At 50.0% G+C, this 24,831-nt stretch overlaps 5 protein-coding genes across 9 annotated transcripts; 3 read left to right on the top strand and 2 right to left on the bottom strand.

The window, feature by feature from the left end:
- Positions 1–43: 43 nt before the first annotated feature.
- Positions 44–2,314, bottom strand: lrit3b (leucine-rich repeat, immunoglobulin-like and transmembrane domains 3b). 2 transcript variants are annotated; one of them, XM_085931073.1, is made up of 5 exons: positions 2,134–2,314; positions 1,260–1,634; positions 638–1,104; positions 513–575; positions 44–402 (listed from the first exon to the last, which is right to left on the bottom strand). In XM_085931073.1, exons 1-5 carry the CDS (start codon positions 2,142–2,144, stop codon positions 74–76), a joined length of 1,245 nt encoding a protein of 414 aa, XP_085787199.1. In that variant the 5' UTR covers positions 2,145–2,314; the 3' UTR covers positions 44–73. The 2 variants fall into 2 exon arrangements, with proteins under 2 accessions (XP_085787199.1, XP_085787198.1); XM_085931072.1 differs by having other exon boundaries at positions 1,260–2,138.
- A 1,917-nt stretch (positions 2,315–4,231) lies between these two features.
- On the bottom strand, positions 4,232–6,833 carry jkamp (jnk1/mapk8 associated membrane protein). Of its 2 annotated transcripts, none has more exons than XM_085931084.1 (7): positions 6,675–6,833; positions 6,075–6,154; positions 5,640–5,794; positions 5,334–5,540; positions 4,938–5,119; positions 4,787–4,863; positions 4,232–4,555 (listed from the first exon to the last, which is right to left on the bottom strand). In XM_085931084.1, the coding sequence occupies exons 1-7, from the start codon at positions 6,679–6,681 to the stop codon at positions 4,337–4,339; spliced, it is 927 nt and encodes a 308-aa protein (XP_085787210.1). In that variant the 5' UTR covers positions 6,682–6,833; the 3' UTR covers positions 4,232–4,336. The 2 variants fall into 2 exon arrangements, with proteins under 2 accessions (XP_085787210.1, XP_085787209.1); XM_085931083.1 differs by having other exon boundaries at positions 5,334–5,592; positions 5,650–5,794.
- Positions 5,284–10,200, top strand: gpr135 (G protein-coupled receptor 135). The gene is made up of 2 exons (XM_085931082.1): positions 5,284–8,457; positions 8,868–10,200. The coding sequence occupies exons 1-2, from the start codon at positions 8,345–8,347 to the stop codon at positions 10,198–10,200; spliced, it is 1,446 nt and encodes a 481-aa protein (XP_085787208.1). The 5' UTR covers positions 5,284–8,344.
- Positions 10,201–11,379: 1,179 nt separating this feature from the next.
- On the top strand, positions 11,380–18,990 carry LOC147044805 (disheveled-associated activator of morphogenesis 1-like). Its single transcript, XM_085931066.1, has 27 exons — positions 11,380–11,528; positions 12,498–12,534; positions 12,664–12,872; positions 12,944–13,033; positions 13,125–13,196; positions 13,475–13,569; positions 13,819–14,038; positions 14,165–14,278; positions 14,583–14,693; positions 14,764–14,867; positions 14,929–14,995; positions 15,102–15,219; positions 15,425–15,563; positions 15,629–15,687; positions 15,754–15,944; positions 16,123–16,356; positions 16,524–16,631; positions 16,697–16,806; positions 16,889–16,973; positions 17,050–17,156; positions 17,349–17,437; positions 17,511–17,679; positions 17,747–17,857; positions 17,957–18,017; positions 18,200–18,334; positions 18,436–18,606; positions 18,722–18,990. The coding sequence occupies exons 3-27, from the start codon at positions 12,693–12,695 to the stop codon at positions 18,926–18,928; spliced, it is 3,147 nt and encodes a 1,048-aa protein (XP_085787192.1). The 5' UTR covers positions 11,380–11,528; positions 12,498–12,534; positions 12,664–12,692; the 3' UTR covers positions 18,929–18,990.
- A 393-nt stretch (positions 18,991–19,383) lies between these two features.
- LOC147044804 (mitogen-activated protein kinase kinase kinase 7-like) lies at positions 19,384–24,713 on the top strand. Of its 3 annotated transcripts, none has more exons than XM_085931078.1 (14): positions 19,384–19,556; positions 20,082–20,192; positions 20,333–20,398; positions 20,610–20,655; positions 21,078–21,216; positions 21,520–21,644; positions 21,776–21,904; positions 22,025–22,131; positions 22,488–22,572; positions 22,740–22,870; positions 22,951–23,074; positions 23,205–23,266; positions 23,452–23,567; positions 23,898–24,713. In XM_085931078.1, exons 1-14 carry the CDS (start codon positions 19,491–19,493, stop codon positions 24,067–24,069), a joined length of 1,479 nt encoding a protein of 492 aa, XP_085787204.1. In that variant the 5' UTR covers positions 19,384–19,490; the 3' UTR covers positions 24,070–24,713. The 3 variants fall into 3 exon arrangements, with proteins under 3 accessions (XP_085787204.1, XP_085787203.1, XP_085787205.1); XM_085931077.1 differs by having other exon boundaries at positions 22,001–22,131; XM_085931079.1 differs by lacking the exon at positions 19,384–19,556 and having other exon boundaries at positions 20,610–20,698; positions 22,001–22,131.
- The last annotated feature ends 118 nt before the right edge of the window (positions 24,714–24,831 follow it).

The following is a 24,831-nucleotide window of genomic DNA, read 5'->3' as shown; positions in this document are numbered from 1 at the left end:
GACGCCAGCTGATTTGACATTTGCATCATCAGTGTGGGGTTTTTTTTCTTCTTCTTCTGTCTTGTCTGCAGGATCAACTGGACCGAAAGTCTCCGTGTCTGCGTGCGCTTCTTTTGAGTAGCCGCTCGGTTGTGGGGGACGGCCCGTCTTTCAGCCCGGGCGAGAGAGACGCACTTTGATTCGGTTTGAACTTCCTGCCGTTGGATGACCACTTGGGCTGGGACTTCTTCCTCGGGAGTCGGGAGAGTCGCGCGGCTCCCACCACCTTCAGCTCGACGGGAGCTTCCGTGATTCCCGCCGAGTTGCGAGCTTGGCAGCGATACTCGCCGGCGTCCTTGAACGCCAAGTGGTCCAAGCTGATGATTGACCAGCGCACGCCGACTCGAGGGGATCCCTGCATGGCTAGAACAGCAAAGCCGGCTTTCAGAACGGGCTGGAAGGAAATGCAATAGCGCCGGTGACAATGGCCACGTGGCTTTGGCCGGCTTGCAAAAATGAAAGTGGAATCTTACAACTTTTCAAATTCCTGGGCGTCGCTCGGACGTCATCTGCTGCGACGTCCCGTCGACAGCAACCTGAGAGGGAAATGGCCCGGCTTTAGAGCGGCGGCTTGCAAAAGACCATTTGGGAGCCTTACCGGCATAGCTGGTAGTTTTGAGCCACCTCACGGTCGGCGTGGGGTGGCCGGTAGCGTCGCAGCGGAGAATCACGTGGCTTCCCAGCAGCGATACCACTCGAGCGGCCGCGGGCCGGACGGAGGGTCTGCTACAGCGGGGCAGCTGGGCTTCGGCCAGCGGGATCCCGGACGGAGCGGCCGGAGATGCGCTGCAGGTGAGCAGCTGGTCCATGAGAACCACGGGGCTCGCCGGGGACATTGACAATGACACCATCAGGGAGATCTGGCAGTCGCACAACCACGGGTTGTCATGGAGACCTGGGTTTAGCAGCCGGCAAAATGGACTCGCTTGACGGGACGGCCAAGTTGAAACAAAACACCACGTTAACATTCTCTTTCTACCCAAAATTCGTCTCGGTGCAGCTCTCCCTCGGTGGCCCAGAAGCGGGAACCAAAGGTCCAAAATTTCGGCCGATAACGTCGTCAGCCTGCAAAGAGGAGCAAAGTGGATGGAGCTAGGAGGGAGCGGAGGGAGTGGAGGGGAGCGGAGGAAGGGAGCGGCGGGAGGGAGCGGAGGGAGGGTTGCGGAGGGAGGGAGCGGAGGGAGCGGCGTCCGCTCGCCCGCCCGCTCGCCCGCTCGCACCTGTTACCGGATAGGTCCAGGTAGGTGATATTGGGAAGAAAGACGGCAGCGTGAGACGGAAGGCTGGCTATTCGGTTATTGTGAAGACCCAGAGTCTGAAGGCCGGGCATGTCCCTCAGGCCCTCCCAAGGGAAGGCGCTGAGGAGATTGCCATCCAGACGCAGCTCTCTCAGGGCTCTCAGGTTAACAAAGGTGCTGGGGTGGATGCTGGCGATGGAGTTGTAGGTGAGCCACAAGAAGAGCAGCTCTGACAGGTTGAAGAAAGCCGCTCTGGGCAGCCTGCTAATCAGGGTCTTTTCCAGACGAAGTTTCACCGTGTCAGCGGGGATATCCAGAGGCACGGCTGAGATTCCCCAGTCGCTGCATTGCACCGACCTGACGTACAAAAACAAACAAACAAACAAACAAACGTTACCTACATTGGGACGTACGGAAAGAAAGAGACGTCCCTCTCTGCGTAATCTGTTGCTTTTCAAAGCTCGGCTCCCGTCCAGCCTTTGTCCGAACCCTTGTTCTTCACAAGGCAACAAAAGGCCCCATACGGCTAAGGAGCAAAAAAGCGCCACTCGACCTGAGCTCTGCTTCTTCTGTGCTCCCAAAAACGCAGGCGCATAAAAGTGGGCAGGAGTCGAGCGCCGACAAATGATATAGCAGGACGTGAAGGAAAAGCAGCAAATACATCTTTCATTCAACAGATCTTGTCCTTCCGCAGGCCCTTCGTATCTCCATATTGTCTTTTCTGTCCAGTCTGAGTTTGCCATCTACACTTTGGAGTCAAACCGAATCCCAGATTAGCTGGGATTACGCTTCTGTAATCCTACGGCGGCAAACCTTTAAGGCCTGAAGGACAGCAAATAATAAACAGCAGACCCACATCACGAACATATACTGAGAATCGCTCCGTCACGTTGAGCAAAGCGGGTTGGTTGGTCGGTCGGTCGGTCGGTCGGTCCGTTTGTTTGTTTGTTTGTTTGTTTGTTTGTTTGTTTGTTTGTTTGTTTGCTTGTTTGTTGGCTGGTTTGTTGGTTTGTTGGTTTGTTGGTTTGTTTGTTGGCTGGTTGGTTGGTTGGTTTGTTGTTGTTTTACAGTGCGCAGTGCGCACCGTGACGGTGAGTTCACTTGATAGTGGGAATTTCGAGCTCTTCAGCGCTCACTTTAACGCCCGAGTTGCGTGCTCCCTGCTCGTCTCGTGCAACAAAACACGTGACTACGGTCATATTCGCATCGATTCTATAGCTGCCTTGTAACATTCGTCTGTCTACCTTGCTGAGTCGGGAGGGCTGATTTCAATTCCTATTGACGAGTGCGAATCCCGACATTTTGAGCGTCGTTTGAATGCATCGGAAGTCGGAGCACAACACAACATGCTCCTAGCAGGGGACCGCTCGTCTTTTTGAGCGGGACATGTCACAGCCAACGTCCCCAGTGGCGGCATTCTGCACCCATGATGGTCATCATCGACGTGACTTGACCGAGTCCTCGCTCGACGGAAGACAGACGGCAGCACAGCAGCGGCAGCAGCAGCAGCAGCAGCAGCAGCAGCAGCCGAACCGGGTAAATTTAGCCTGTTTGCTAAGAAGCTAGCCTCGACTGTGTACTGGCTCGCCTCATCGTGTTTTACATGTCTTCAAGTTGAAATGTATTCACTTGAACTGTCAACTTGAACCACTGTAACCTGAATTCATTTCCAACCGAATTCTTTTGGCCTGGCTGCCCGCCCGACCGCCCTCCCTCCCCGCGTTGCCACTGATGCAGCATAGATCGTTTCAAAAAAAGCCCTAGTCTTGTCTTGTCTTGTTCTTGCTCATTTGGATTTGTTTGCAGCTTGACGGGAGTATGAGCCGAGCACTACCGCTGCGTCATCCCAGCACGAATTGGCTGCTCGAGGACCATCCCAGCACCAGGGAGCCCACGCTGGATGAGTGTGTGCGCATGGGGACGCTGTTTGGGATGTTCAATAAGTGTCTGCGAGGGATGGGTTTTAGCCGGATGTACTTTGGGGACAAAATAGTCGAACCGGTGCTGATTGTCGTCTTCTGGCTACTGCTGTGGTTCCTTGGCATTCAGGCACTGGGACTTGTGGGATCTCTGTGCATCATCATCATTTACATCCAGGAGTAATCAACGGATGCTTCTGCACGACACTGCACAATGCTGCCGCGCTGACTAATAGAGGCTTTGGAGCAATCGGTGGCGGAACAAAGCTATTTCTTCCAGATGCAAAAGAATGTTTAACTTGTTTTTTGTTTTCAAATATGCATCTGTGTGTCGGATACCAATGGTGACTTACGCAGTGTCAACTCTTGAGGCCTTTTTGCTATTTGCTGGCACTTTGTGGTGATCTACTGTATATCTTGGGGGGGGGGGGGGGTAAATTGATACAAAAAAACTAATACACTCTTTCAATTTCGACATAAGAAGGCTCGGTCCTCTTTTCTTTTCCGGTCGGTGCCAATATGATTTGGTTGACATGAGCTCATTGTTCAGTCACACCCTTCCACATCAGACTAATCCAAGCAATACTGTCCTTTGGACCTTGCTTTGTGCAATGGGACAGTAAAGTTCACTCCTGCTGAAAACAATCAACTGCCTTTTGTTGAGGTAGTGTAGAGGTTTCTTCCGACCGCTAGAGGGCACCCGGCTATCAGCTAGTGTTGATTGCTTTCCGCCGGTGTTGCTGCCTTCCTGTTTGGAGCTTGACGCGCAGCCAACTTTCCCTTTGTAAGTTTCCCATTTGACTTGTTGTCGGTCGCGCGTGTGTTTCCAGTGCATGTTCGGTCGATTGTGGTGATTGCTGAAACGGTGTAGGTTTGGCAGAGCTCACGCATGTTGACCGTCAGTCAACAGTTTGTTGTGCCAGTGAGCAGTGCACGCACACTCAATCGCGGGGGCTATTTTGTACGACGTACAGTGTACGTGAAGGCGTTGCGGACGACAGCTCAGTGTCCAGAATTGGCAATAGATGACTCTGGCTTCAAGTGAACTTTTATACCTTGCTTTATTTCCGACGACTCTTTCATACACGATCCCTAATACCGACAGGCGACACGATACATATTGCTGCTCAAAGTGTCTCTTCAGTGTCCATTGCCTCCCTCCAACAGAATGCGGCTCGGCTCTGTGAACTTAGCCGTAGCGATGTAGAACAAAGCGGGTCCGGGCACCAGGGCCAACAGCGGCAGATCCTGCTCCAGCTTGTCCAGCCGTGAGATGGAGATGATGCCGTACGCGTGGAGCAGCCAGTGACTGAACAGGACAACCAAGCGCTTCTTCTTAGCAACCAGGTTCTTAAAAGACTGTTTGAACACAAGCGGCAGAGAAAGGAAAGGAAAAGCGGCTCGCATTAGTAAAGGCAAAATGATTGGGAAGAGTTCCCCGGGCCAAAAGCAAACAAGATGATGGAAAAGGAAAATGACAAACACACGTGTTCCCAATGTTTAACAGCGTTTGCATGCACGCAATACCAACTGTTGTCGAGGACAGAGAACCAAGAAATAACACATTGAAGGAAGGTGGAATAGTCTTACCTGTATCTCAGAAGCAGACATGTACACGGCCAAAGTGACGAGAGACAGGACAAGTATCATGTAGGGAAATGCGTAGTCTGAAAGAAGCAAATGTAAAGCGTAGAGTGAGGAAAAAAATAGTGACGCGAAAAAGAGCAGAGCGTGTACTCACAGAGCAATCCCCCACCCACTGCCTGAAGCACAGTGAGGATGGGGAAGAAGTACAGAGCGGCGTAGATGCTCTTAAATCGCTCCGATTTGCCCAGACCGCACGCTATCTTTTTCACCAACAGGGGGCGCATCATCATCATCAGCACCAAGCAGAAGGCGTAATAGATTAACACAATGGTGTAGCTGACAAGGAGAAACATTGAGAAGAAATCAGTCTGACGTTGATTTTTCCACACTGCCTGGCTCCACTAATGCACGCACGCACGCACCCACCTTCCCTCCCTCCCTCCCTCCCTCCCTCCCTCCCTCCCTCCCTCCCTCCCTCCCTTCCCTGACAGACATTGAAATATCCCCACATTTCCGCTAGTATGAATAGCACACAGGCGTCAGTCCTTACAGCGGGTAGACGGCCTCCTGGGTGCAGTGTAACGTGTCGATGTAGTCGGGGCTGGGATTATACAGCATGGTGTACCAGTCGGACAGCATCTGGACTCGACACGAGTTGATACCGAGCGTCCCTATGGGCTCCGTGACCAACAACGTGAGCACGGCAGACGCGCCGCACTCCAACAAGGCCGTGACGTGCTGCAGCAGAGCACTGGAACTGATGATTGTTAAGTTAGGCAGGCAAACAGCACTTGCCATCACCTGGAAAACTGACAATGACAATAGTTTGGAGAAGGTTTTTGCAAATCATCCTCACCTCTTCTTACCAGAATACCACTCAATGAAGAACCAGTGAAGGACGAGAGGTAGCATGGCCATAAAGCCCAGATAGAGCCAATCGTAAAGTTGAGGGGACTCAGTGCAACGTTCACACACTTTGTGGTGGTTGGCCCGCTCTCCACGAGGGCAAACCTGCAGTCCATCAAAAGACAAATTCTTTTTTAACCACTTGCATGCATCAAAATTGCAATTGTAGACTGCAGAACAAAACACCCCCCACCCACACACACAGCAGCGTTGAGTGCAAAAATGGACAACTCACTCCAAATTTGACAATGATCAAAGTGCTTTTTGCCGCCGTGCATGTCGTTCCAAATGCACACAACTTTATTAGTCATTAGTCATGTTATTAGTCCCACTCATGTTGTCACCACTAATTGACACCCCTGATTTCTAGTAGGTTTATACTTACACCACAGTCTCTTTCCACCGACCCATTGAACATTATTCTGCCACAGTAGAGTCCTGGGCACGTTGCGCTCATGGCCACACCTGTTAGGGAGGAATAGACGGATGGATGGATGGATGGATGGATGGATGGATGGACGGACGGACGGACGGACGGACGGACGGCCATACATTACTGATTACCAATTCAGAATTCAACATTGTTCGCATATCGAGTTGAAATGTGTCGCAGCATCAAATGGAGAAATCACTAGTGCTGCGCGGCTTTCAAATATCTACGTTTCAAATGTAGTGCTGATGAAATCTGTCTGATGATGCGACATTTTCGGTTCAAATGTCAACCAGAACGTGCCATTGTTACGACTACGTAGTACGTACTATGCCTTCGAGTCTGTGGCGACCCTTTGGCCAAACCAAAAACACGTTGACATCTTCAGTCGTATTCTTTAGATAGCCGCGTTGCTTCGACCATAGAGAACATGGCCTTAACATACTCTTCAATCCAATTCGATGTCTTGGATGCGACCATGCGATCATTCGAATTGGAGGAAGAGTCAAAACGTCAGACATATGGTTTGGACTGGTGTCGACAAATAGTACTAACCTAACATTGCAAACAATTGGCGGCCTCCGTTGACGAGGTAGTTGGTTTTCAAAATAGAACGGAGTAAACACTTTTCAGCTACCCGCCCGCCGCGCCGCGCCTCACCGCAGCTATACGTCACCTCGTGCAATACGTACGTACGCAGGCCTTTCCAGCAAGACACCAACACTGCCATGAGCGAGTTTCCCCTTTGTGCGAAACGTCAAAGTTGCCGCCATATTACATGTGGAGGAAGCAAGTGGAATGAAGTGCGGGCGGACTCCCGAACTTTGTCAAAGCGCCAGTCTCTATGCTACATTCGAATTCGGAGTGAGACATCAAAATGAGACAGAAGTTGAAATTGTCAGTGTATTCTTTGCAAAAACTTTCAGTATGTTTCAATTCATGACCAAAGCTTCTTCTACGCAATGGAGAGCAACACTGTCGCCTGCTGGCTGTATGTGGCCACTGTGCACTTGGAGGCGGTTTTCTGGCCGATAAAAAAAACAAACAACACCTTCCAAGTCATCCATATAAAAGCGGCTTCCGAGAAGACATCATTCTAGAATGAATGTCTGCACAGTGAATGCAATTTTCAATGCTTTTAACCTTCCTTTTCCAATGGAACCAATATATGTTCCGTCATTTATCTTGTCGAAATTGACAAGGCTATTTTTCATCACGATGAACGCAGATGTTACCATGACAACTCAGTAAACGTCACCAAGGGATGCCATGTAGCGTGCTCAGAAAAAAAAAAAAAAAAAAAGGGCGTCGACGTCTCCAAAGGGAAGAAAGAGGTGCGCTGGCTGCAATTTGCAATCAATCAGCAGCCAATGGATCTATCTGTGAGCACTCCATTTTCGTTGGAGACACCGGAGGAAAAACCAGTCCACGGAAAATGAATCTATTCATGAACTATCGCAGAATGGACCATGGAAATGGAGTGTTGCTCAATTGTTGGATGAGATTGTTTGCACCCTGCTGTGGTCGCAACGCATTCAGAGAAGGAGACGAAGCTGGAGACCGCACAATAAAATGGAATATTTTGACGTTGTCAGGTAACTAGTGAGCTAAGGAGCTCAATAAATTCAAGGCAGCATGGAGGGAGGAAAAGAAAGCATATTGTCGGAAAGCTCGTGCAAAGGAAATCAAACAAATGATCAACCAGTTCTTCTATGCTCTTGTTTTCGCAGTTTTGAACATTCACCTTCGGCGGCGTTTTCTTTGTTTGTTTGTTTGTGATCGTGAATGCTAACAAATTCGTTTGGCAAAATGTTGCCCCTCTCTGTCGTCTCTGACACTGCTGGTCGAAATGTGAATAAAGCTCAACTATTTGAAGTCATGTAAATAAATCATGAATGTCAAAAGAAACCTAAAGCCAGAACCCCGAGATGAAGCGAATTACCGGAGCTGCACACTGTGGCTCAATCTAGCCCCGTTCAATGACCCATTCGTCTTTCGAGGTCCACGGGGAGCCCACGTGACATAGAAACTCGGATTGAATTCGTGGAGCGCACAAGTCATCTTCGACTCTTTTAACGTCATATCGCAAAACAGAAATGAACATTGGCAGTAAGGCAAGAGGCCGTGCAGATGTCACGTAGTCACAAAGTAGCAATGTATGAAGAGGACCTATGGCCATTAGTGGTGACTTTTGAAGGGACGAACTGAGTCTTTGAGCCTCATCAATGGAACCGGCGGCTCTGTGGGCAAGCAGCAGCGGCGGCAGCAGCAGCACCGCCGCCGCCGCCGCCACCACCGACGTGGCCGTTTTCAGCAGCACGAGCACCCGCGTATCAAGGTAAAGCCTTCTTCCACTGTTTAGATTTGCTTCTCTTTTTTTCATTCGCAGTCATTCCAGCATCTTGAAGGAACAGGACAAGGCCCGCCCAGCATGAATACTGCAGTAGCTTTATGAGTGACATCATTTTCTCAAACGGTTAGTGTAGTGCTGTCACAATAGCAAAATGTTAACTTTGATACTAGACAGTGAACCCTCCCTCGATGGTTTTTTGCAGGAGATGCGCATTTAAAAATTGAAACCCCAATGCGTTGACATTTCCAGCACGTAGTGTTTCTTTTTGGCCGCTAGAGGGCATAGATGAGCGGAGCGGTTTTCTCGCTAGGCCTAACAGCCGCCGGGTTGCGCGTTTGATTTTCAAACCGGCACACACGCGCGACTAATCCGATTTTGTTGTTCTTCTCTTTTAGGCTGGTTTATTCAGTGAGCAGTTACCTGGCGACAGGCACCTCAGAGGAGGCCGGCGTCTCAAGCAGCGAAAAGGTCCAAGGAAGCCACGAGGCAGCATCAGTAGCAAACGCTGGCGGGGCCAACGCGCACACAGTCCTGATGGGCATTTTGGTGGCAGCTCAGGCCCTGGTTCTCCTCTTCATCTTCCTCCTCTCCAGTCTGGGTAACTTTGCGGTCCTAATTGTCATCGTCAAGCACCGGCAGCTGCGGACGGTCACCAACGCCTTCATCGTGTCTCTGTCGCTGTCCGACTTCCTGGCGGCCGTCCTCTGCCTGCCCTTCTCCTTTGTCACGCTCTTCAGCAAGGACGGCGGCGTGTGGATGTTTGGAGAAGGTTTCTGCGTGGCCAATGGCTTTTTCAACACCTGCTTTGGAATCATCTCCACCCTGACTATGACTTTGATTTCCTTTGACCGCTACTACGCCATCGTCAGACAGCCGCGTGCTAAGATGGGGCGGCGGATAGCCGCAAAGTTGTTGATAGGCGTGTGGCTGACGGCCATCCTTTTCTCTCTTCCGTGGTACGTCTTTGCGCCAAAGTGGAGGCGGGAAGGCCTTTCCCACTGCGTGTCCGTTTTCCGTTCGGGGACCTCGCGTCTGGGCACGGCCTATGGCGTTTCTCTCATCACCGTGTGCTTTTTGCTGCCGTTTGCCCTCATGTGTTTCTGCCATTACAAGATCTGCAAGACGGTCCGTCTCTCGGAAATCCGCGTGCGACCGGTGACCACCTATTCCTACTTGCTCCGATTCTACGGCGAGATGCGCACCGCCACCACCGTTCTCATTATGATTGTTTTGATCATTTTCTGCTGGGGTCCGTATTGTCTGATGGGCTTGATCAGCGCACTAGGGGACTACACTTTCAACCCGGTGATGGACACGCTCGCCATCTGGCTGGCCTGGACAAACGGAGCCGTCAACCCGCTCATCTATGCCTTGAGAAACCCCAATATATCCGTGTTGCTGGGACGGAGTCGAGAAGACGGCTACCGGAGCCGATACATCGCCGCGTACTTGTCCGGCCGCATCCAGAAACGAGAGATCGGACTCGACGGGGTGGAAAGGATAAGGGATCGTCGCTACGTCAGTCGGGTGGGAGTTGGTCATAACGACGACAACGGCAGCAGCAGACTCTCGAGTTCAAGTCTAGGAAAAGAACCCAGGGGCGAGAGTACAATGTGGGCCCGTAAGAACCGCGCCGTGTTATTCTGCAGGGATACCAAGTCGGAAAGCACCGCACTCCCCAACGTCGTCAGCGTCCCAACGATGAGCGCGGCTGACACGAGCCTGTAAACGTCCACAACGTTATTTGCGCGTGTCGGATTGTTGTTTTCCAAAGAAAGCTTGTGCATTTGAATTGAATGAATTGAAAGTGTCGAGCAGCGACGGATGTTTTTTTTGCCACCGACCGACCGACCGACCGCTTGCGTGTTCCGCCAAGAGCCTTTCTGCAAAATGCTCCCGATGGCTTTCGCTTCGTATTTGGACGCTCGATTGAACCCAAAGAACAAGTGCTTGACCTTTGCGTCGATGAGCGACCAAGTCCGCAGCTCTCCACAGAGACGGGGAGGGAGGAGCACGGATGTTGGCGGCAGGCAGCTGGAAAGGAGCGGCCGGAGGGGCCGGAGGGGCCGGTTAGATGACGAGAGCTGTGCTGGCGAGGCTCTCCGGAACTGGGACAGCCAGGTAACAAAGTAACTCTGCCGTACTGCTTACTAGAAGCCGGTAGAAAGAAATACTTTTCTGCCTGCCACTATACTTTTCTCCTTCCACTTGGAGCCCCAGAATGTTTTGGCAATAAAATTCGGAAGGTTGTAAACGCTGCTTGCTACAATTTTGCCACTTCCAAACTTGACTTAGATTGGATACGTCAGAAGATCGGACAGTAAAGCTGGAGAAGACGGACGTGAGCTAGCTTAAGTCATTCTTTCCATTCTGCCACAAACCGTAATGTACGCTCACAAATGAAACCGTTTCAATTTCATGCCAATTAGATGGAGATTGGCATTCCACTGAATGGTCATCCGTGACCTGCCTGCCCCAGTATTGACGGCCTGCGACTGTGCTGTGAGCCATCACGATGCACACACAATACATTGATTTTGTGCGCCGTTCTAGGAACAAACGAGTAAGTGGCAATGTACCTCGTGAGGAAGTAGGGCAAATGCCAATTTGAAATGAAGGAAATATTTCAGGTATGCATTCTAAGAGCTGCAATCTCTGTACAGAAGCAGGCAAACAAGCTTCTCGCTCGCTCTGAATGCCATCGCAGAAACTCTTGTGGGTGAGGTCGGGGCGTGACTGCCTGGAGCAGGAATGCAGTCGTGTGTGTTTTGGCTCTCCGCATAACTGCGTGCACTGTCCGCCCGCCCGCCTCATCTGGAGAACCAAACGCAGCCGGCTTTTGAAAGCAGAGGAGACCTTGTGTGAAGATTTTTGCCAGCCGCAAGATTAGGGGAAAGAAACGATCCATTTCATTTGGAATGCAATCCACCAAATGACATGACTTTGGATGATCCTTTTCTTAAATAGCAGCCAGGGGTTTCATCTCCTTCAAGATCTGGGCTGTTTGTGGAAAGTGGACTACAAGGCAACCTTTAGTCCATTTTGTCGCCGCTGTTGTAAGCATTAAACCGCTCACACACACACGTAAAGACAAGAAATGAGTTGAAATGTTTCAATGACAGCCGCTGACATCTTCTGGCACCTGCCAAATATGGCATCACACCGCACAACTTAGGAGCTGGTTGTCATCCATCCCACCCGCTGCATTGCTACTCTTTTGTCACATTGTTCTATAAATGAAGCTGGAAGGGTGTGCACGTGACTGGAATACTTGAGTGCTTCTTTACATTGGAACTTGAAAGCAAGCGCTCTTGTTTCCGGAAACTAGCCAGAAGAATCGAATGCAAAATCGAATGCTTGTCTGGACATCACCTTTTAAACAGAGGCATGTTGTGTTTTCATATCATCAGTCCCATGTTGGCACCCAGAGAAAGTGGACTGTATGCTAAATTGTTGAAGGACTTGTAAGTGCAACATGATCTCACAAGCTGTGTTAGCCACCGTTTTTTCTCTCACTCAATCTCTTTTAGTAGCTGATCCAATGATGGCAAAGCAAGGAAACGAAGCACACTCTTACAGAACAGTCGGAGCATTTTTGGGTATTCCATTTCAAAGTAGCTAAGCTCCTCATCATTACACACTAATAACAACATGTAATTGGCCTCACCCGCTATTGAAATGAATGAACACAATGATTGTGTAGTATCGCCATGATGCAAAGTGGCAGTTATCATTCATAACTGACGAGAGGAATTAGCCATGACGGAGCGCCAGTGGAGTACTGACTGCTGCTTTGCACATGGCCGCCCGCCTCGCAGCGCAGCGCAGCGCAGCACAGCACAGGTGCGCCGCACAGCACAGCACAGCACAGGTGCGCGCTTGGATTCCAGCTCCCGCACTTTGCGTGTTGTTCTCGGGCAGGCCTGCGTGGCTTTCCTCCAAAGTGCTCCTCGGTGTTAGCGCCAATGGGACTTGGGGGCTGATTTTTGTTCTTTTTTTTTTTCCCCTGCCCTCCATTTCAACAGGAAACAGCACCATAGGAGACAGTACTCATTTCATCTGGTAAGTTGTGACAGCGCTCATCAAAAGAGGTCAATGCCAATTGTTGTTCTTGTGCACGTGTAGCCACGAGTGCCACGTTGTTGTTCTGCTCGTCGAGTGTCATATTCAAGATATACCGTCTGTTTTTAGGCAAGACTTTTGAGTGGGTGGCAGGGAACATGACATCTGAGGGGGGGCACCTCTTTGCCACCATATTCCCTTGCTGTTTCAAGAAGGAGCAACCAGAAATAAGCCACTTGCAGCACAATGCCAGCGCGGCGGCGGCGCTGGCGGCGCTGGAGCCCGCCGTCGCGATGCCCCCCGGCCAAGAGCTGGACGCTATGTTCGCCGAGCTGGTGGTGAGTAATCGGCGAGATGCTCGACCGCTTGGGCTCCCTCCTTTCCTCTGATCTTCCCCCCCGTCTCGAAGGATGAACTGGACCTGACAGAGGAACACCGAGCTAGGATGTTTGCATTGCCGGCGGAGAAAAAATGGAAGCTTTACTGGAGTAAGAAGATGGTAAGAAGCACATCTCATTGAGCGCAAATGTTGCTTTCCTCCAGCGTGCGTGTGGAATTGCGCTGCCAATTTCTATCTGTTTGTATTTCAGGAGGTAGAAGAGAATAAAGGAGCGACTAGCCTTCCAGAGTATTATATTGACCAGCTGCATTTAATGGCCACTGTAAGTAGATGATGATTTCTTTTGACAAGGAAGGAAAGGGGGAAAGAAAGAAAGAGGGAAAGAAAGAAGGAAAGAAAGAAAGAAGGAAAGAAAGAAAGGGGGAAAGAAAGAAAGAAAGAAAGAAAGAAAGAAAGAAAGAAAGAAAGAAAGAAAGAAAGAAAGAAAGAAAGAAAGAAAGAAAGAAAGAAAGAAAGAAAGAAAGAAAGAAAGAAAGAAAGAAAGAAAGAAAGAAAGAAAGCAAGCGTTTCAAAATAGCTTTGCTTTTGGTTGTTTGTCAGAGAAAGACCTTGCTGATTATGGACGACGAAGAAGATCTGCGAAGACAAAGGCTTGTGGAAGGCCTCAAAACAGCTCTGAGGACACAACCCATGAGGTACATTCACACTATGGGCTACAATTACCAGAGCCACCCGGAAAGGGCGTTCCGACCCAGGTCTCGGATCCGAAGGCGTTGACTTTCTTGGGAGAGAGCTGGAGATCGCGGCTGGAAGAGGCCGACGGCGGCACCGCCTTATCTGCAAAAAAGCAGAGACGGCGCGCCGATGTCACCAAAGCCCTCCCTCGACGGCGCTCGCTCTCTGACTCTCAAAGTCTTTGCAGCTCTCTGCTTGATCTCGCGCAGGTTTGTCACAAGGTTTATGGATCTGGACGGCCTATCGTGTCTCTTGAATTTCCTCAAGTCAATGGACTACGAGACGACCGAGTCTCCCGTCCACACGTCTTTGATTGGCTGCGTCAAGGCTCTGATGAACAACTCGCAGGGAAGAGCTCACGTTCTGGGACACGGCCAGAGCATCGACATCATCGCCCAAAGCCTCGCCACAGAAAACGTTAAAACCAAGGTACGTCGTCGGCTCCTACTAGATTCCGGAATGCCTTTTGAGGAGTGGTTTTGAACGGCCGTCTGATATCGTCTCGCCTTTGTTTGTCTTGAGAATGGGGGACAATCCAAACGGTCTTTCTCCTAGGTTGCCGTTCTGGAGATTCTGGGCGCAGTTTGCCTGGTGCCCGGAGGCCATAAGAAAGTACTGGAGGCCATGCTCAACTACCAGACCTTTGCCTCAGAGAGAACACGCTTCCAGGTCACGTTGTCACCCAAACCCGTCTCGAGTCCGTCGGAAGGCTGACTGACGTCCGAGGCCCCCGCGGCAAGCGGTCGATAGGGGTCGCTGTAAACACCGAAGAGAAAAAGTCCAAACGTATCCCAAAGTTCCCGGCATCTCTTTTAAAGCTCCGGATGTGCCGCGAGGGTCCTTTTTGCGTGATGTCAGCGCGCAATGTGCCGTCGTAGCCCTGAGCCATCGTCCTCTCTTTCGCCGATGATTGGAGCGGAGGGATTTATTCCGAAACGGCCACGTTGCTGTGCGTGACGCTCGTTTTGTGCAGACGCTGGTGACGGACCTGGATCGGGCCACGGGTCGTTACAGAGACGAAGTGAACCTGAAGACTGCCGTTATGTCCTTCGTTAACGCCGTGCTGAGCCAAGGACCGGGCGAGGTAAAGGCTGTTAGCGAGCGTGCCGCCTCAGCAACTCCTGGTTTTGTATTGTCTTTTCTTTTCTTTTCAGAGCAGTTTGGAGTTCCGTATCCATTTACGCTACGAGTTCCTGATGTTGGGCATCCAGACAGTGGTGGATCAACTTCGCTCCCACGATAATGCCACTCTGGACAGGTGTGTGATCAGTGAAAGGGCAATTTGTAGCCTTGGCGAGCAACCGTGTGTTGTCTTGCAGACATCTGGACTTTTTTGAAATGCTGAGGAATGACGACGAGCTTCAGTTGTCCAAACGTTTTGACCTTGTGAGCCAGCCAGCCAGCCAGCCACTCGCTCGCGCGGTCCCTGTCCGTGAAATACAATCCGTGACGACCAATGCCACGGCGAATGTGATTCTATGACTGATTTCAGGTTCATATCCATACCAAGAGCGCAAGCCAGATGTTTGAGTTGATCAGGAAACGTCTATCGCACACAGAAGCGTACCCTCACCTCCTGTCTGCGCTACAGCATTGTCTCATGATGCCGTGTAAGGCCATTTACAATGGATACAAATGGATTTCAACTCCATGTAAGAGTGTCTGTCTCTCTCCCTTCCTTGCTTCCTTCTTTGCTTCCTTCCTTGCTTCCTTCCTTGCTTCCTTCCTTGCTTCCTTCCTTGCTTCCTTCCTTGCTTCCTTCCTTGCTTCCTTCCTTGCTTCCTTCTTTGCTCCCTCCCTGTTGTGGATTCACAGTTAAGCAAAACAGTACCATGATTCAATATTGGGTGTTGTTGGATCGGATTGTTCAGCAGCTGGTTCTGCAGACAGACAAAGGCGAAAATCCTGACGTTGCTCCCTTGGAAGACTTCAACGTTCAGAATATCGTTCGAATGTAAGCAGTATTAATTGCCCACAAAAGTTGCCTTCAACCTCATCTGTTTATGTTTTGCTCAAAAGGCTAGTCAAGGAAAATGAAGTCAGACATTGGAAAGATCAAGCAGATGCAATGAGAAAAGGTGAGGAGAAAGCCAGCGTGAGCTTCAATGTTTTTACGACATCAAGACATCTCCCCCCGCCCCCAGATCATCAGGCACTCAAACAACGTTTGGAAAAGAAAGAAAGGGAGTGTGAGGCCAAGAACAAGGAGAAAGAAGACATGATGGCAATGCTCAACAAGTTGAAAGACAAACTGGAGCGAGAGAGCAATGAACACAAACAAGCCCGACAACAACTGGCCCAAGTGTCGGCGCGCCTGAGCCAACTCACTTCTTCCGTACGTTTGCGAACTGGACTCAAACCACTTTGAATGGATTTGGGGGCTTTTCCATCCAAAAGTGTAGTATTTGATTTGAATGTGTGTTTTTGTCCACCAAGGCAAAGCCAAAGAAATCAGCAAGGTCATCTGCTGATTTGTCTGTCTGTCTGTCTGTCTGTCTGTCTGTCATTTGCAGACATCCAGTGTTCCGGGGGGCCCTCCTGTCACAGCAGGAGGTTTGCTTCCATCTCCTGCTCTTCCTCTACCTCCTCCCCCACCAACGTTTGGCAACACTCCATTTGCTCCTCCTCCACCACCACCACCACCACCGCCTCCTCCTCTAGGAGCTCCTCTCGGAAGTATAAGGCAGAAAAGTATTCCGCAGCCAGTCAACCCAATGAAGTCCTTCAACTGGAGCAAGCTTCCTGAGGTACGAGTATTCATTGTTGGCTGCCTGCCTGCCTGCCTGCCTGCCTGACTTGATAGTAAGGGGGGCGCTCTGGACTAGCCTGCAGATAGCTAAAGCACTCCCATTCACTGCTCCCAATAACAATTCAATCACACCTAACAGATGATTTTGTTTTATTCCCACCCCAGAGCAAAATAAAAGGCACCGTCTGGACAGAAATTGACGATCTGGAGGCATTCAAAGTCCTGGATCTTGAAGAATTCCAGCAGACGTTCTCAGCTTACCAGAGGCCACAAGTGCGTCACTTGACACCGCTTCTGTGTTTGGGATCTTCACACTGAACAATTTCCCCGTTGAACAGAAAGAAAGCGGCGGCGGCGACGACGACAACGCCGCCGCCGTCAAGCGAGTCAAAGAGCTTTCTGTGATCGACGGTCGCAGAGCGCACAACTGCAACATTCTCCTTTCGCGGTCAGTCAGCAAAAAGCCACGGCCAGATGGAAGAAAAGAAAATGGCACGATGCCAGTGTTTTGCTCTTCTTTGCTGTGACAGGCTGAAACTGACAAATGGCGAAATTCGCTCCGCCATCCTATCCATGGACGAACAGGAAGATCTGCCAAGAGACATGCTGGAACAGGTAACGCGTGCAAAATATTCTCGCTCACAATCCAGTGCAATGTTCATAGATTGATTATGCTGCGTGTGTGATTCAGCTTCTAAAGTTTGTTCCTGAAAAAAATGACATTGAACTGCTGGAGGAACACCAGCACGAACTGGAGCGGATGGCCAAAGCGGACCGCTTCCTCTTTGAAATGAGCAGGTGGGACGAGCTTGGTTTGTCCCAGAACATCAAGCTTGGAATGACTTCTTAAGCAACGGATTCCTCTAGCTCAGCTTTCCCTCTCTTTGAGGAAAGGCGCCCTCATTTTGGAAAAAATGCCAATCCAATCGTGTGTTGAGCCTTCCCCAAATCCTCCCATTTGAGCTGGCCTCTGTTCCATTTCCCTTCTAGGATCAACCACTACCAACAGAGACTTTTGTCTCTTGACTTGAAGAAAAAGTTTGCTGAAAGGGTGGCTGACATCAAACCCAAAATCAAAGGTGACCTCTTGCTGCTGCTGCCGCTGCTGCTGCTGCGAGGTGCGTGATTGGCAGGCCTTCTTCTTCTTTTCAGCTTTGCGCGCCGCATCCAGGGAGGTGACCCAGAGCCAAACGCTGCGGCGACTCTTGGAAGTGGTTCTGGCCTTGGGCAACTACATGAATAAAGGACAGCGGGGAAACGCTTACGGATTCAAAGTTTCCAGTTTGAACAAGATCGCCGACACCAAGTCGAGCATTGACAAGTATGCTTTCCCATTGCCTACACGCACGGCATACTGTAGCAAGCCATGAAATGGAGTCCATTCGCAGAAACGTCACTCTGCTCAACTACATTGTCACCGTGTTGGAGAAAAAGTGCCCTGGCTTTGTGGTGGCCCTGAGCCAAGACTTGAGAAATGTGCCAGAAGCTGCAAAAGTCAAGTAAGTGCAGCTGGGCCGGGCCGGGCCGGGCCGGGCCGGGCCGGGCCGGGCTTGGCCAGATGATCCTTTCTGTCTTCACCGTCTCGCTGTTTCTTTTAGTATGAAAGAATTGGAGAAAGACGTGAACAATTTGCGATCCGCCGTCAAAAGTGTCGAAGCGGTAAGAATCTTTTTTTCTTCTCCTTCAATGAAACATTCCAGGTATGGACTGATTTGAAGTGTTCATCCCTTTTTGAGGGCTCTGGTGGAAGCTATACATACGTACATAGCGCTACAATGAGACCTAGCGTCCACGTATTCTCAATGCATCTTTCGTACGTATGTGTCTACTTGCACTCGCAGGAACTCCAGTACCAGCAAGGTCAAAGCTCTTTAGGCTCAACGGATAGATTTGTCCCTGTGGTCACGCAGTTCCTCACCGTGGCATCCTTCACGTTATCCGAAGTTGAGGAGTCCCAAGTTGAGGCAAAACATCTGGTAAGTTATTTTGACACGTTTCTCGTCAAAGTCGAAGAGGGAGCAACAAAGGCCTACCTACCCCGCGTGGCGCGCGCTTTCATCAACGTTCATGCTCGAAGCTGGCCAAAGCGCTACAACGCTTTGGAGAAGACTCGGCCAAGCCGGAGCCCGACGAATTCTTCGGCATCTTCGATACGTTCCTCTCGTCTTTCCGGGAGGCCAAACAGGCCAACGAGGACGTGGCCCGACGCAAGGAGGAGGAAGAAAAACGCAAACTCCTGGAGGCCAAGGTATGGTCTCGTCTCCGCAGTTGTATGGGTCTGATGTTAACTGGTGAAAAGCTCACTTTGGCAGATCGGTGCAATATCGCGTTTGTTCTTTAAGAACAATCTCGCTTTTCTCCAGATAAAGACAGAGCGGGAGCAGAAGGCAAAGAAATCTCAAGTCAACGCGCAAGGAGACGAGGGAGGTGAATTTGATGACTTGGTGTCCGCGCTTCGCTCCGGCGAACTGTTTGACAAGGACCTGTCCAAAATGATTCGCAAAAAACACCGGCGACAAGAAACGGTCGGCAACAACCGGGAGAGAGCGGCGACAAAGCTCTACCGGTGACGTGCGACTGAAGAGCGAGCGAGCCAGCCAGCGCCCGCCCGCCCGCCCGCCCGCTGCCGGCATCTCATCTCCTTCAAGTCCGCCTATACTATACATAGTATTACAGTATGGGACCGTGGGCTCGCACGGGCGGCCGTGTCTGGCAGTATTGGAATGTCTTTTGAAATTTGATTTCAACTCGACCTTTGACCATGAACAAAGAGCACGCGCGTGCCAAGCAATTTCTCCGTACAATGCAAAGCCCATATAGAATGATGATTAAAAGTATTCAACTCCACGGCCCGTCTAGAATTGTTCTCAATTTCAAGACAAATGATGGTGTTCAGTCAATCGGTTGAAATGGGGCCCCCTGGCGTCGTGATCGCAAAGAGTAATGCCCTATAGAAGCTGACGATGGCGCTAATGCGTCCAATAGGTGTCGAGCGAACAGGAAGAAGACTCCGCTGCTTCTACTCTTACTTCCTGGAGTCGCTCAAAGCCAGCCAAGAATTTGCGTTACTTTTGCGCGAGCGAATATTTGTGGCGCTGCGCAGTTGCGCCGCTGCGCTGCTTCGCTACGACCATGGTGGAGCCTCCTGCCGCGAACCACTTTGAAGAGATCCAGTACGAAGACATCCAAGTTGAAGCGGTCGGTAACGCTGTCTTGCAAGTTTCAAAAGAAGCAAGCTGGCTGGGGGGCGGGCGAGCGAGCGAGCGAGCGAGCGAGGCACTACGTCTTGCTCTTGGATCGGTGCAAATTGGAGCTTCCAAATACGACCAAAACGGATCAGTCAGTCTGTGCACAAAACAAAAGTTTTCACTTTGGAGTCCAGCGTCGCGTATAACATCCGTTCGGATTGAAATAGCGGAGATGGAGAAAACAAAACGACACCCCTACTCGCATTTGCAAATTGTAACGAAGGCCAAGTATGTTGTTACTCGATGACGATCTGAACACAAGACGCGGCAAACGGATTGATCAGCAATTCTATCGACACATTTCATACAGTCAAATCGAGGGCGATGACAGTAAAAACAACGACGTCAAGAAATTCAGGCTATTTCGCGAAGCAAAAGTTATCGCCGCACATGTCATCTTGATTAGAATGAATCCAATATTTCACTTTGTGCTGTGAGTCTTTCTGACTTTTTGTTTTGTGTGTTTTTCCTGCAGGCTGTTGGCAGGGGTACTTTTGGGGTTGTCTTCAAAGCTGTATGGAAAGGGAAAGATGTGGCAATCAAGACCATCGAGAGTGACAATGAAAGAAAAGCTTTTCTCGTCGAGGTAGGCCGAGCTTTTGACCCGCCCCGATGCCCCGCCCCGATGCCCCGCCCATACTCTCTCTTTGTCTGTCATTACGTCGAGCCTAAACAAAAGTGGAATGTCACACTATCTAGACGAGTACATTTTGTGTCTCCGTGCAGCTTCGCCAGCTCTCGAGAGTCAATCACCCAAACATTGTGAAGCTATATGGCTCGTGCGACAATCCCGTAAGTAATCCGTCCTGCGACACTCACCCTGCCTGTTGTTTACAAAATGGAGGATTGTTGATGGATTCACAGGGGAGTGAGAGCAATAAGAAAACGAGCCTTTTATTCCAGAAGGTTCCTGAGCGCTTTCAACGGAGATAGCCAGCTCCGTTGGCGCGCCAGTCAGTGCACCAAATGTTCTCATCACGTGACTTTGTTTTTCAATTCTCAGGTCTGTTTGGTCATGGAATATGCCGAATGTGGCTCTTTATACAACCGTGAGTCCATGCAAATTTGCTCTTGGATGTGGCTTTGGGTCATGTACGTTTGCTAATCCCCTTTTACAGTTGCTGTACAACTAGTTGACAGCCGTCAGCCTGTTGTGATGTAAACAAATCGATTCAGATCAATCATTTCAAAACTTCTTTCAAGTGTGAATGGGGATTTCACGGCGGAGTATCAGTACCCTCTGGTGGTGAAAGTTAGCAACTACAGTCAGTTGCTGAAAAGCTGCTATTCGTGATAACAGGCAATCCATTCATTCCAAAGTTTTGAAATGGCTTATCTTGCTCGGTCTCATTCAAAACGTTTTGAAATGCTTCATCTCGGACTCATTCGGGGAGAAACAATAACAACAACAACAACAATCGGCTGTAAACGTCGAGAAGCACAGTGAAGCCCTTTTGCTGTGTCTCTTCAGTCCTGCATAGTGCTGAGCCGCAGGCGCCCTACACAGCCTCCCATGCCATGAGCTGGTGTCTGCAGTGTGCCCAGGGGGTTGCTTATCTGCATGCCATGAAACCAAAGGCATTAATTCATAGAGATCTCAAACCACCAAAGTAAGATGAACTTGATGCACAATGTTAACAGCATAGTGTTTCCATTTCCCTGTAAATTCCTTGACATTGTTTCACAAAAAAAAAAAAAAAAAGCAGCATAGATTGGTTTTTTTTTTCCCCCCCATTTTCATAGAAGGCTGAAAGCCCATGGCAGGAATGTTTATTGCTTGACACGCAAAAATTGGTGTTGACTCCAACCTCAAAAGTGTGGCTGCTTGAATTTGCTTGCTATAAGAATTGCTTTGACTTAACATTGAAGTAGGTATAGCATTTCCAGTTTGTGCTCCTTTTTTTCTTCTTCAGTTTACTCCTGGTGTCACGGGGTACCGTGCTGAAGATCTGCGACTTTGGAACGGCTTGTGACATCCAAACGTACATGACCAACAATAAAGGCAGTGCCGCTTGGATGGCACCAGAGGTCTTTGAAGGTGAGCACATGAAGCGAGAATAGCGGATACAAATACAATTCTGCCTGCCCAAATGAGCCAGTTCAGGGTACACCTTTATCATTTTGAATCTGTCTCGTCACCTTTGTACCATTTGTGTGTTCCTTCTTCAGGTAGTAACTACAGTGAAAAATGTGACGTGTTTAGTTGGGGCATTATCCTGTGGGAGGTCCTCACCCGCAAAAAACCCTTTGACGAGATCGGAGGCTCGGCCTTTTGCATCATGTGGGCTGTCCATAGAGGTGAGCGTGCCTGACGACGACCCGTGACCGCCCGTCGTTCAAAAGCGCAGCTCAAGTAAGAGACTCCATTCCAGACTGTTGTCGCTCACGCCGCAGGGACCCGGCCTCCTCTGATTAAAGAGCTTCCGGAGCCCATCGAGACCCTGATGACCCACTGCTGGGACAAAGAGCCCAACCAGAGACCGTCCATGGAGCACATCAAAAACACCATGAGCTGTCTCATGAAGGTACACGCTTGCTTTTCTCACTGGCAACATTGAGCCCATCCAAAATCACGTGCGCTTCCGGGGCGGGCTTAGTACTTCCTATCCATCCGTGATCTGAAAGGCTTCTCTTTTGTGTATTGCCTAAGACAAATAGCTGGACTATTGTTACAAACTACTATTGTGAGCATCCATCCTAAATACGTATCCTTGTATTTTGGTCGGCCCCCAATCCCAGTACTTCCTATCCATCCGTGATCTGAAAGGCTTCTCTTTTGTGTATTGCCTAAGACAAATAGCTGGACTATTGTTACAAACTACTATTGTGAGCATCCATCCTAAATACGTATCCTTGTATTTTGGTCGGCCCCCAATCCCAGTACTTCCCAGGGTCTGATGAACCTCTCAGGCTCCCCCATCAGTCATCGGGCAGTCGGAGTGGCTCGTCATCTGCTTCGAACACGGGTAGGTGCAGTATATCCTGTCTGCTCCTCTATCTTGTCTCGCACACATTTACTTACTAAATATTGTTCCGGACGGACAACGATTGGGATTTAATCCAAGCGATGACTTGGCCAAGTGTTGCGTCCCACTCCTCCGCTTCATGTGGAATATCGGGATGCCGTCCGCAGGTCCGTATCCCGAGCAGACGATCAGAACTTACGAGAGCCGGGAGAACCCGGACGACCCGAGCCCGTTCGGCCGAGAGGAAACTCTGAAAAGTTTTGAGTCCAGGTTTCCGCTCCAGTTTAAACAATCCAAAGTAATCGAACCTCACGAAGCTACTAACGTCTGTACGGAGAGCGCTCTTTACGACCCGTGTCTTTTCTTCTCCCCGTCCAGACCTCGCGGACCGGTCTGTCCAGGCTTTCCGGCCAAGCGCGACGTTCCCAAAGCCCCACGTCTTGCTCCAGCCCGGTCTTGACGAGCGGTCAGTCCGAGTTGAGGATGACCGTTAGCCCCCAAGGTAGCTACGTATGTCGTCCCATTGTGGCAAGGGATAAGAGAGAATGCAATGATATTTTTTCTTTTTTTTCCCCCCCAACTGTGACAATTGAGCGCATTGTCTGAAAGCTGTGTGTTTTCCCCGTACGTAGCAACAAACGGGCTAGACGGCTCCGTTCCCACGTCTTACCTTAAACTGGATCATCAGTTACAGGTAAGGCTTTTTCATCCGAACCTCTGGACGACAGAAGGCGATGACTCGGGTTTAAATAATGGAGCTTATTTATATTTAGGAAAAAACCCCAACCTGTGGACGTTTGTCTGATCAAAAGGAGGATGACTCTTGTCAGCCATTTGAACTGCATTTTCTTCTCTCTCTCTCTCTCTCCCCCCCCCCAGCCCCTGGCTCCATGTCCTAACTCCAAAGAGTCTATGGCTGTATTTGAGCAGCACATCAAGATGGCTCAGGAATACATCAGGGTTCAGTCCGAGGTTGCTGAACTCGTCAGGAGAAAGTAAGAGATAGGACGATCGGCAAGCTCGCAATCCCGTGTGCCGAGTTCACTCGGCCGCACATCTGAAAAGGGGTGACCCGTGTGGATCGTTGTCTGTTCCTTGGACATTTTCACTCTTTTGAAAATCATCCGCGCTTTTTCTTCAACTTCTTGTGGCTAGGTAAATGACTGCTATCCGCCTAGTGGCAGAAAGCTCAAATGCAACTGAGCGTCTCCTTAACAACAGCAGCAGGAGGTCGGCTGTCCCGACTTCATAACACACGCTGTTGCGAAAGACCCGCATCTGTCACCGGAGATTTTTGATGTCAAATTGTCTTCCTTTGGATCCAGGCAGGAGTTGATCTCCGAGTTGGAGGAGGGCCAGAGAGAGCGCCAGACGTCATCTCGAATCATACAGGAACACAGCAAGCTGTTGGAGGACAACGGCAGCCTTTCCGTCTACTGTCAGGGCCTCAGAAACAAACTGAGTCAGATAAAGAGCCTGGACCAACAACAGAGCTAAAGCCACACGTGCTCACACACGCACACACACACACCATGGACGGATGCAACATTACTCATTCATGAACTGGCCTGGACTTTTGGGACACGTTGGCCTGAGAAAACCAGACTTGCATTTTATCATGTCGTCATCGAGCGAGTGAACCCTTTCACCTTGAACGGTTCCTCACAGCACCTTCATGATCAATCAATCAATCAATCAATCAGAATGCAGAAAACATGAGCACAACCAGCTTTAGCTTCAAAATAGCATCAGAAGTGTTTTTGACTTAAAACGCTGCGCAAACTTTGTTCAATTGTTGATTCCCCAAAATGTCCCGGGCCACGCAGGTCAGCTTTTGGCCTCAACTCACTTCCTTCACAAGCCGCTCTGGAAGTGTAAGAGGACGAGAGCGCTACCGACAAAACGGCCGTTGCGGTGACGAGTCTGCAAATTGGAAATTCATGATTAACGAACGAGTGTGTGGAACGTACATGCGTGATGGCCCACCACTACCAAACAGGTACCAAATGTCCTATTTGTTAAACCAAGGTCGAAATGTATTTATTCACCTATTTTGAAATACATAAAGGTCTGAATGTAACTTTTTTCTTTTAAATTTACCATTGGGAAAAAAAGAGAGGAATTACATCACTTGCTTTTTCTTGTGTCTCTCGTCACATGGAGTCTTCTAACTGTACAATGCGATGTCTGAGTGAAAAGTGTGCATTTGTACTGGCGGGCGGGCGGGCGGGCGGGCGGGCGGGGGCCAGCAGCAGCAGC

Source organism: Syngnathus leptorhynchus, chromosome 15 (genome assembly GCF_054491065.1).
Source record: "Syngnathus leptorhynchus isolate UIUO chromosome 15, UIUO_Slep, whole genome shotgun sequence".
Lineage (NCBI taxonomy): Eukaryota > Metazoa > Chordata > Actinopteri > Syngnathiformes > Syngnathidae > Syngnathus > Syngnathus leptorhynchus.
The sequence above is the reverse complement of the archived record's forward strand: the minus strand, read 5'-3'. Positions and strand labels throughout refer to the sequence as shown.

Bases quoted from the DNA above. Each gene is read 5' to 3' on its own strand.
- lrit3b (XM_085931072.1), bottom strand. From the start codon at position 2,020: ATGGCAAACTCAGACTGGACAGAAAAGACAATATGGAGATACGAAGGG. The intron at 576-637 runs GTAAGGCTCCCA...TTTCCCTCTCAG, and splicing joins CAAAACTACCAGCTATGCCG to GTTGCTGTCGACGGGACGTC. The intron at 403-512 runs GTAAGATTCCAC...TTGCTGTTCTAG, and splicing joins GCCCAGGAATTTGAAAAGTT to CCATGCAGGGATCCCCTCGA.
- jkamp (XM_085931083.1), bottom strand. The intron at 5,593-5,649 runs GTAAGAAGAGGT...TGTCATTGTCAG, and splicing joins CTTCATTGAGTGGTATTCTG to TTTTCCAGGTGATGGCAAGT. The intron at 5,120-5,333 runs GTAAGGACTGAC...TCTCCTTGTCAG, and splicing joins CAGGAGGCCGTCTACCCGCT to CTACACCATTGTGTTAATCT.
- gpr135 (XM_085931082.1), top strand. From the start codon at position 8,345: ATGGAACCGGCGGCTCTGTGGGCAAGCAGCAGCGGCGGCAGCAGCAGC. The intron at 8,458-8,867 runs GTAAAGCCTTCT...CTTCTCTTTTAG, and splicing joins ACGAGCACCCGCGTATCAAG to GCTGGTTTATTCAGTGAGCA.
- LOC147044805 (XM_085931066.1), top strand. From the start codon at position 12,693: ATGACATCTGAGGGGGGGCACCTCTTTGCCACCATATTCCCTTGCTGT. The intron at 16,357-16,523 runs GTACGAGTATTC...TTCCCACCCCAG, and splicing joins ACTGGAGCAAGCTTCCTGAG to AGCAAAATAAAAGGCACCGT. The intron at 17,157-17,348 runs GTGGGACGAGCT...TTTCCCTTCTAG, and splicing joins TTCCTCTTTGAAATGAGCAG to GATCAACCACTACCAACAGA.
- LOC147044804 (XM_085931077.1), top strand. From the start codon at position 19,491: ATGGTGGAGCCTCCTGCCGCGAACCACTTTGAAGAGATCCAGTACGAA. The intron at 20,656-21,077 runs GTGAGTCCATGC...GTGTCTCTTCAG, and splicing joins ATGTGGCTCTTTATACAACC to TCCTGCATAGTGCTGAGCCG. The intron at 22,573-22,739 runs GTAGGTGCAGTA...TGCCGTCCGCAG, and splicing joins GTCATCTGCTTCGAACACGG to GTCCGTATCCCGAGCAGACG.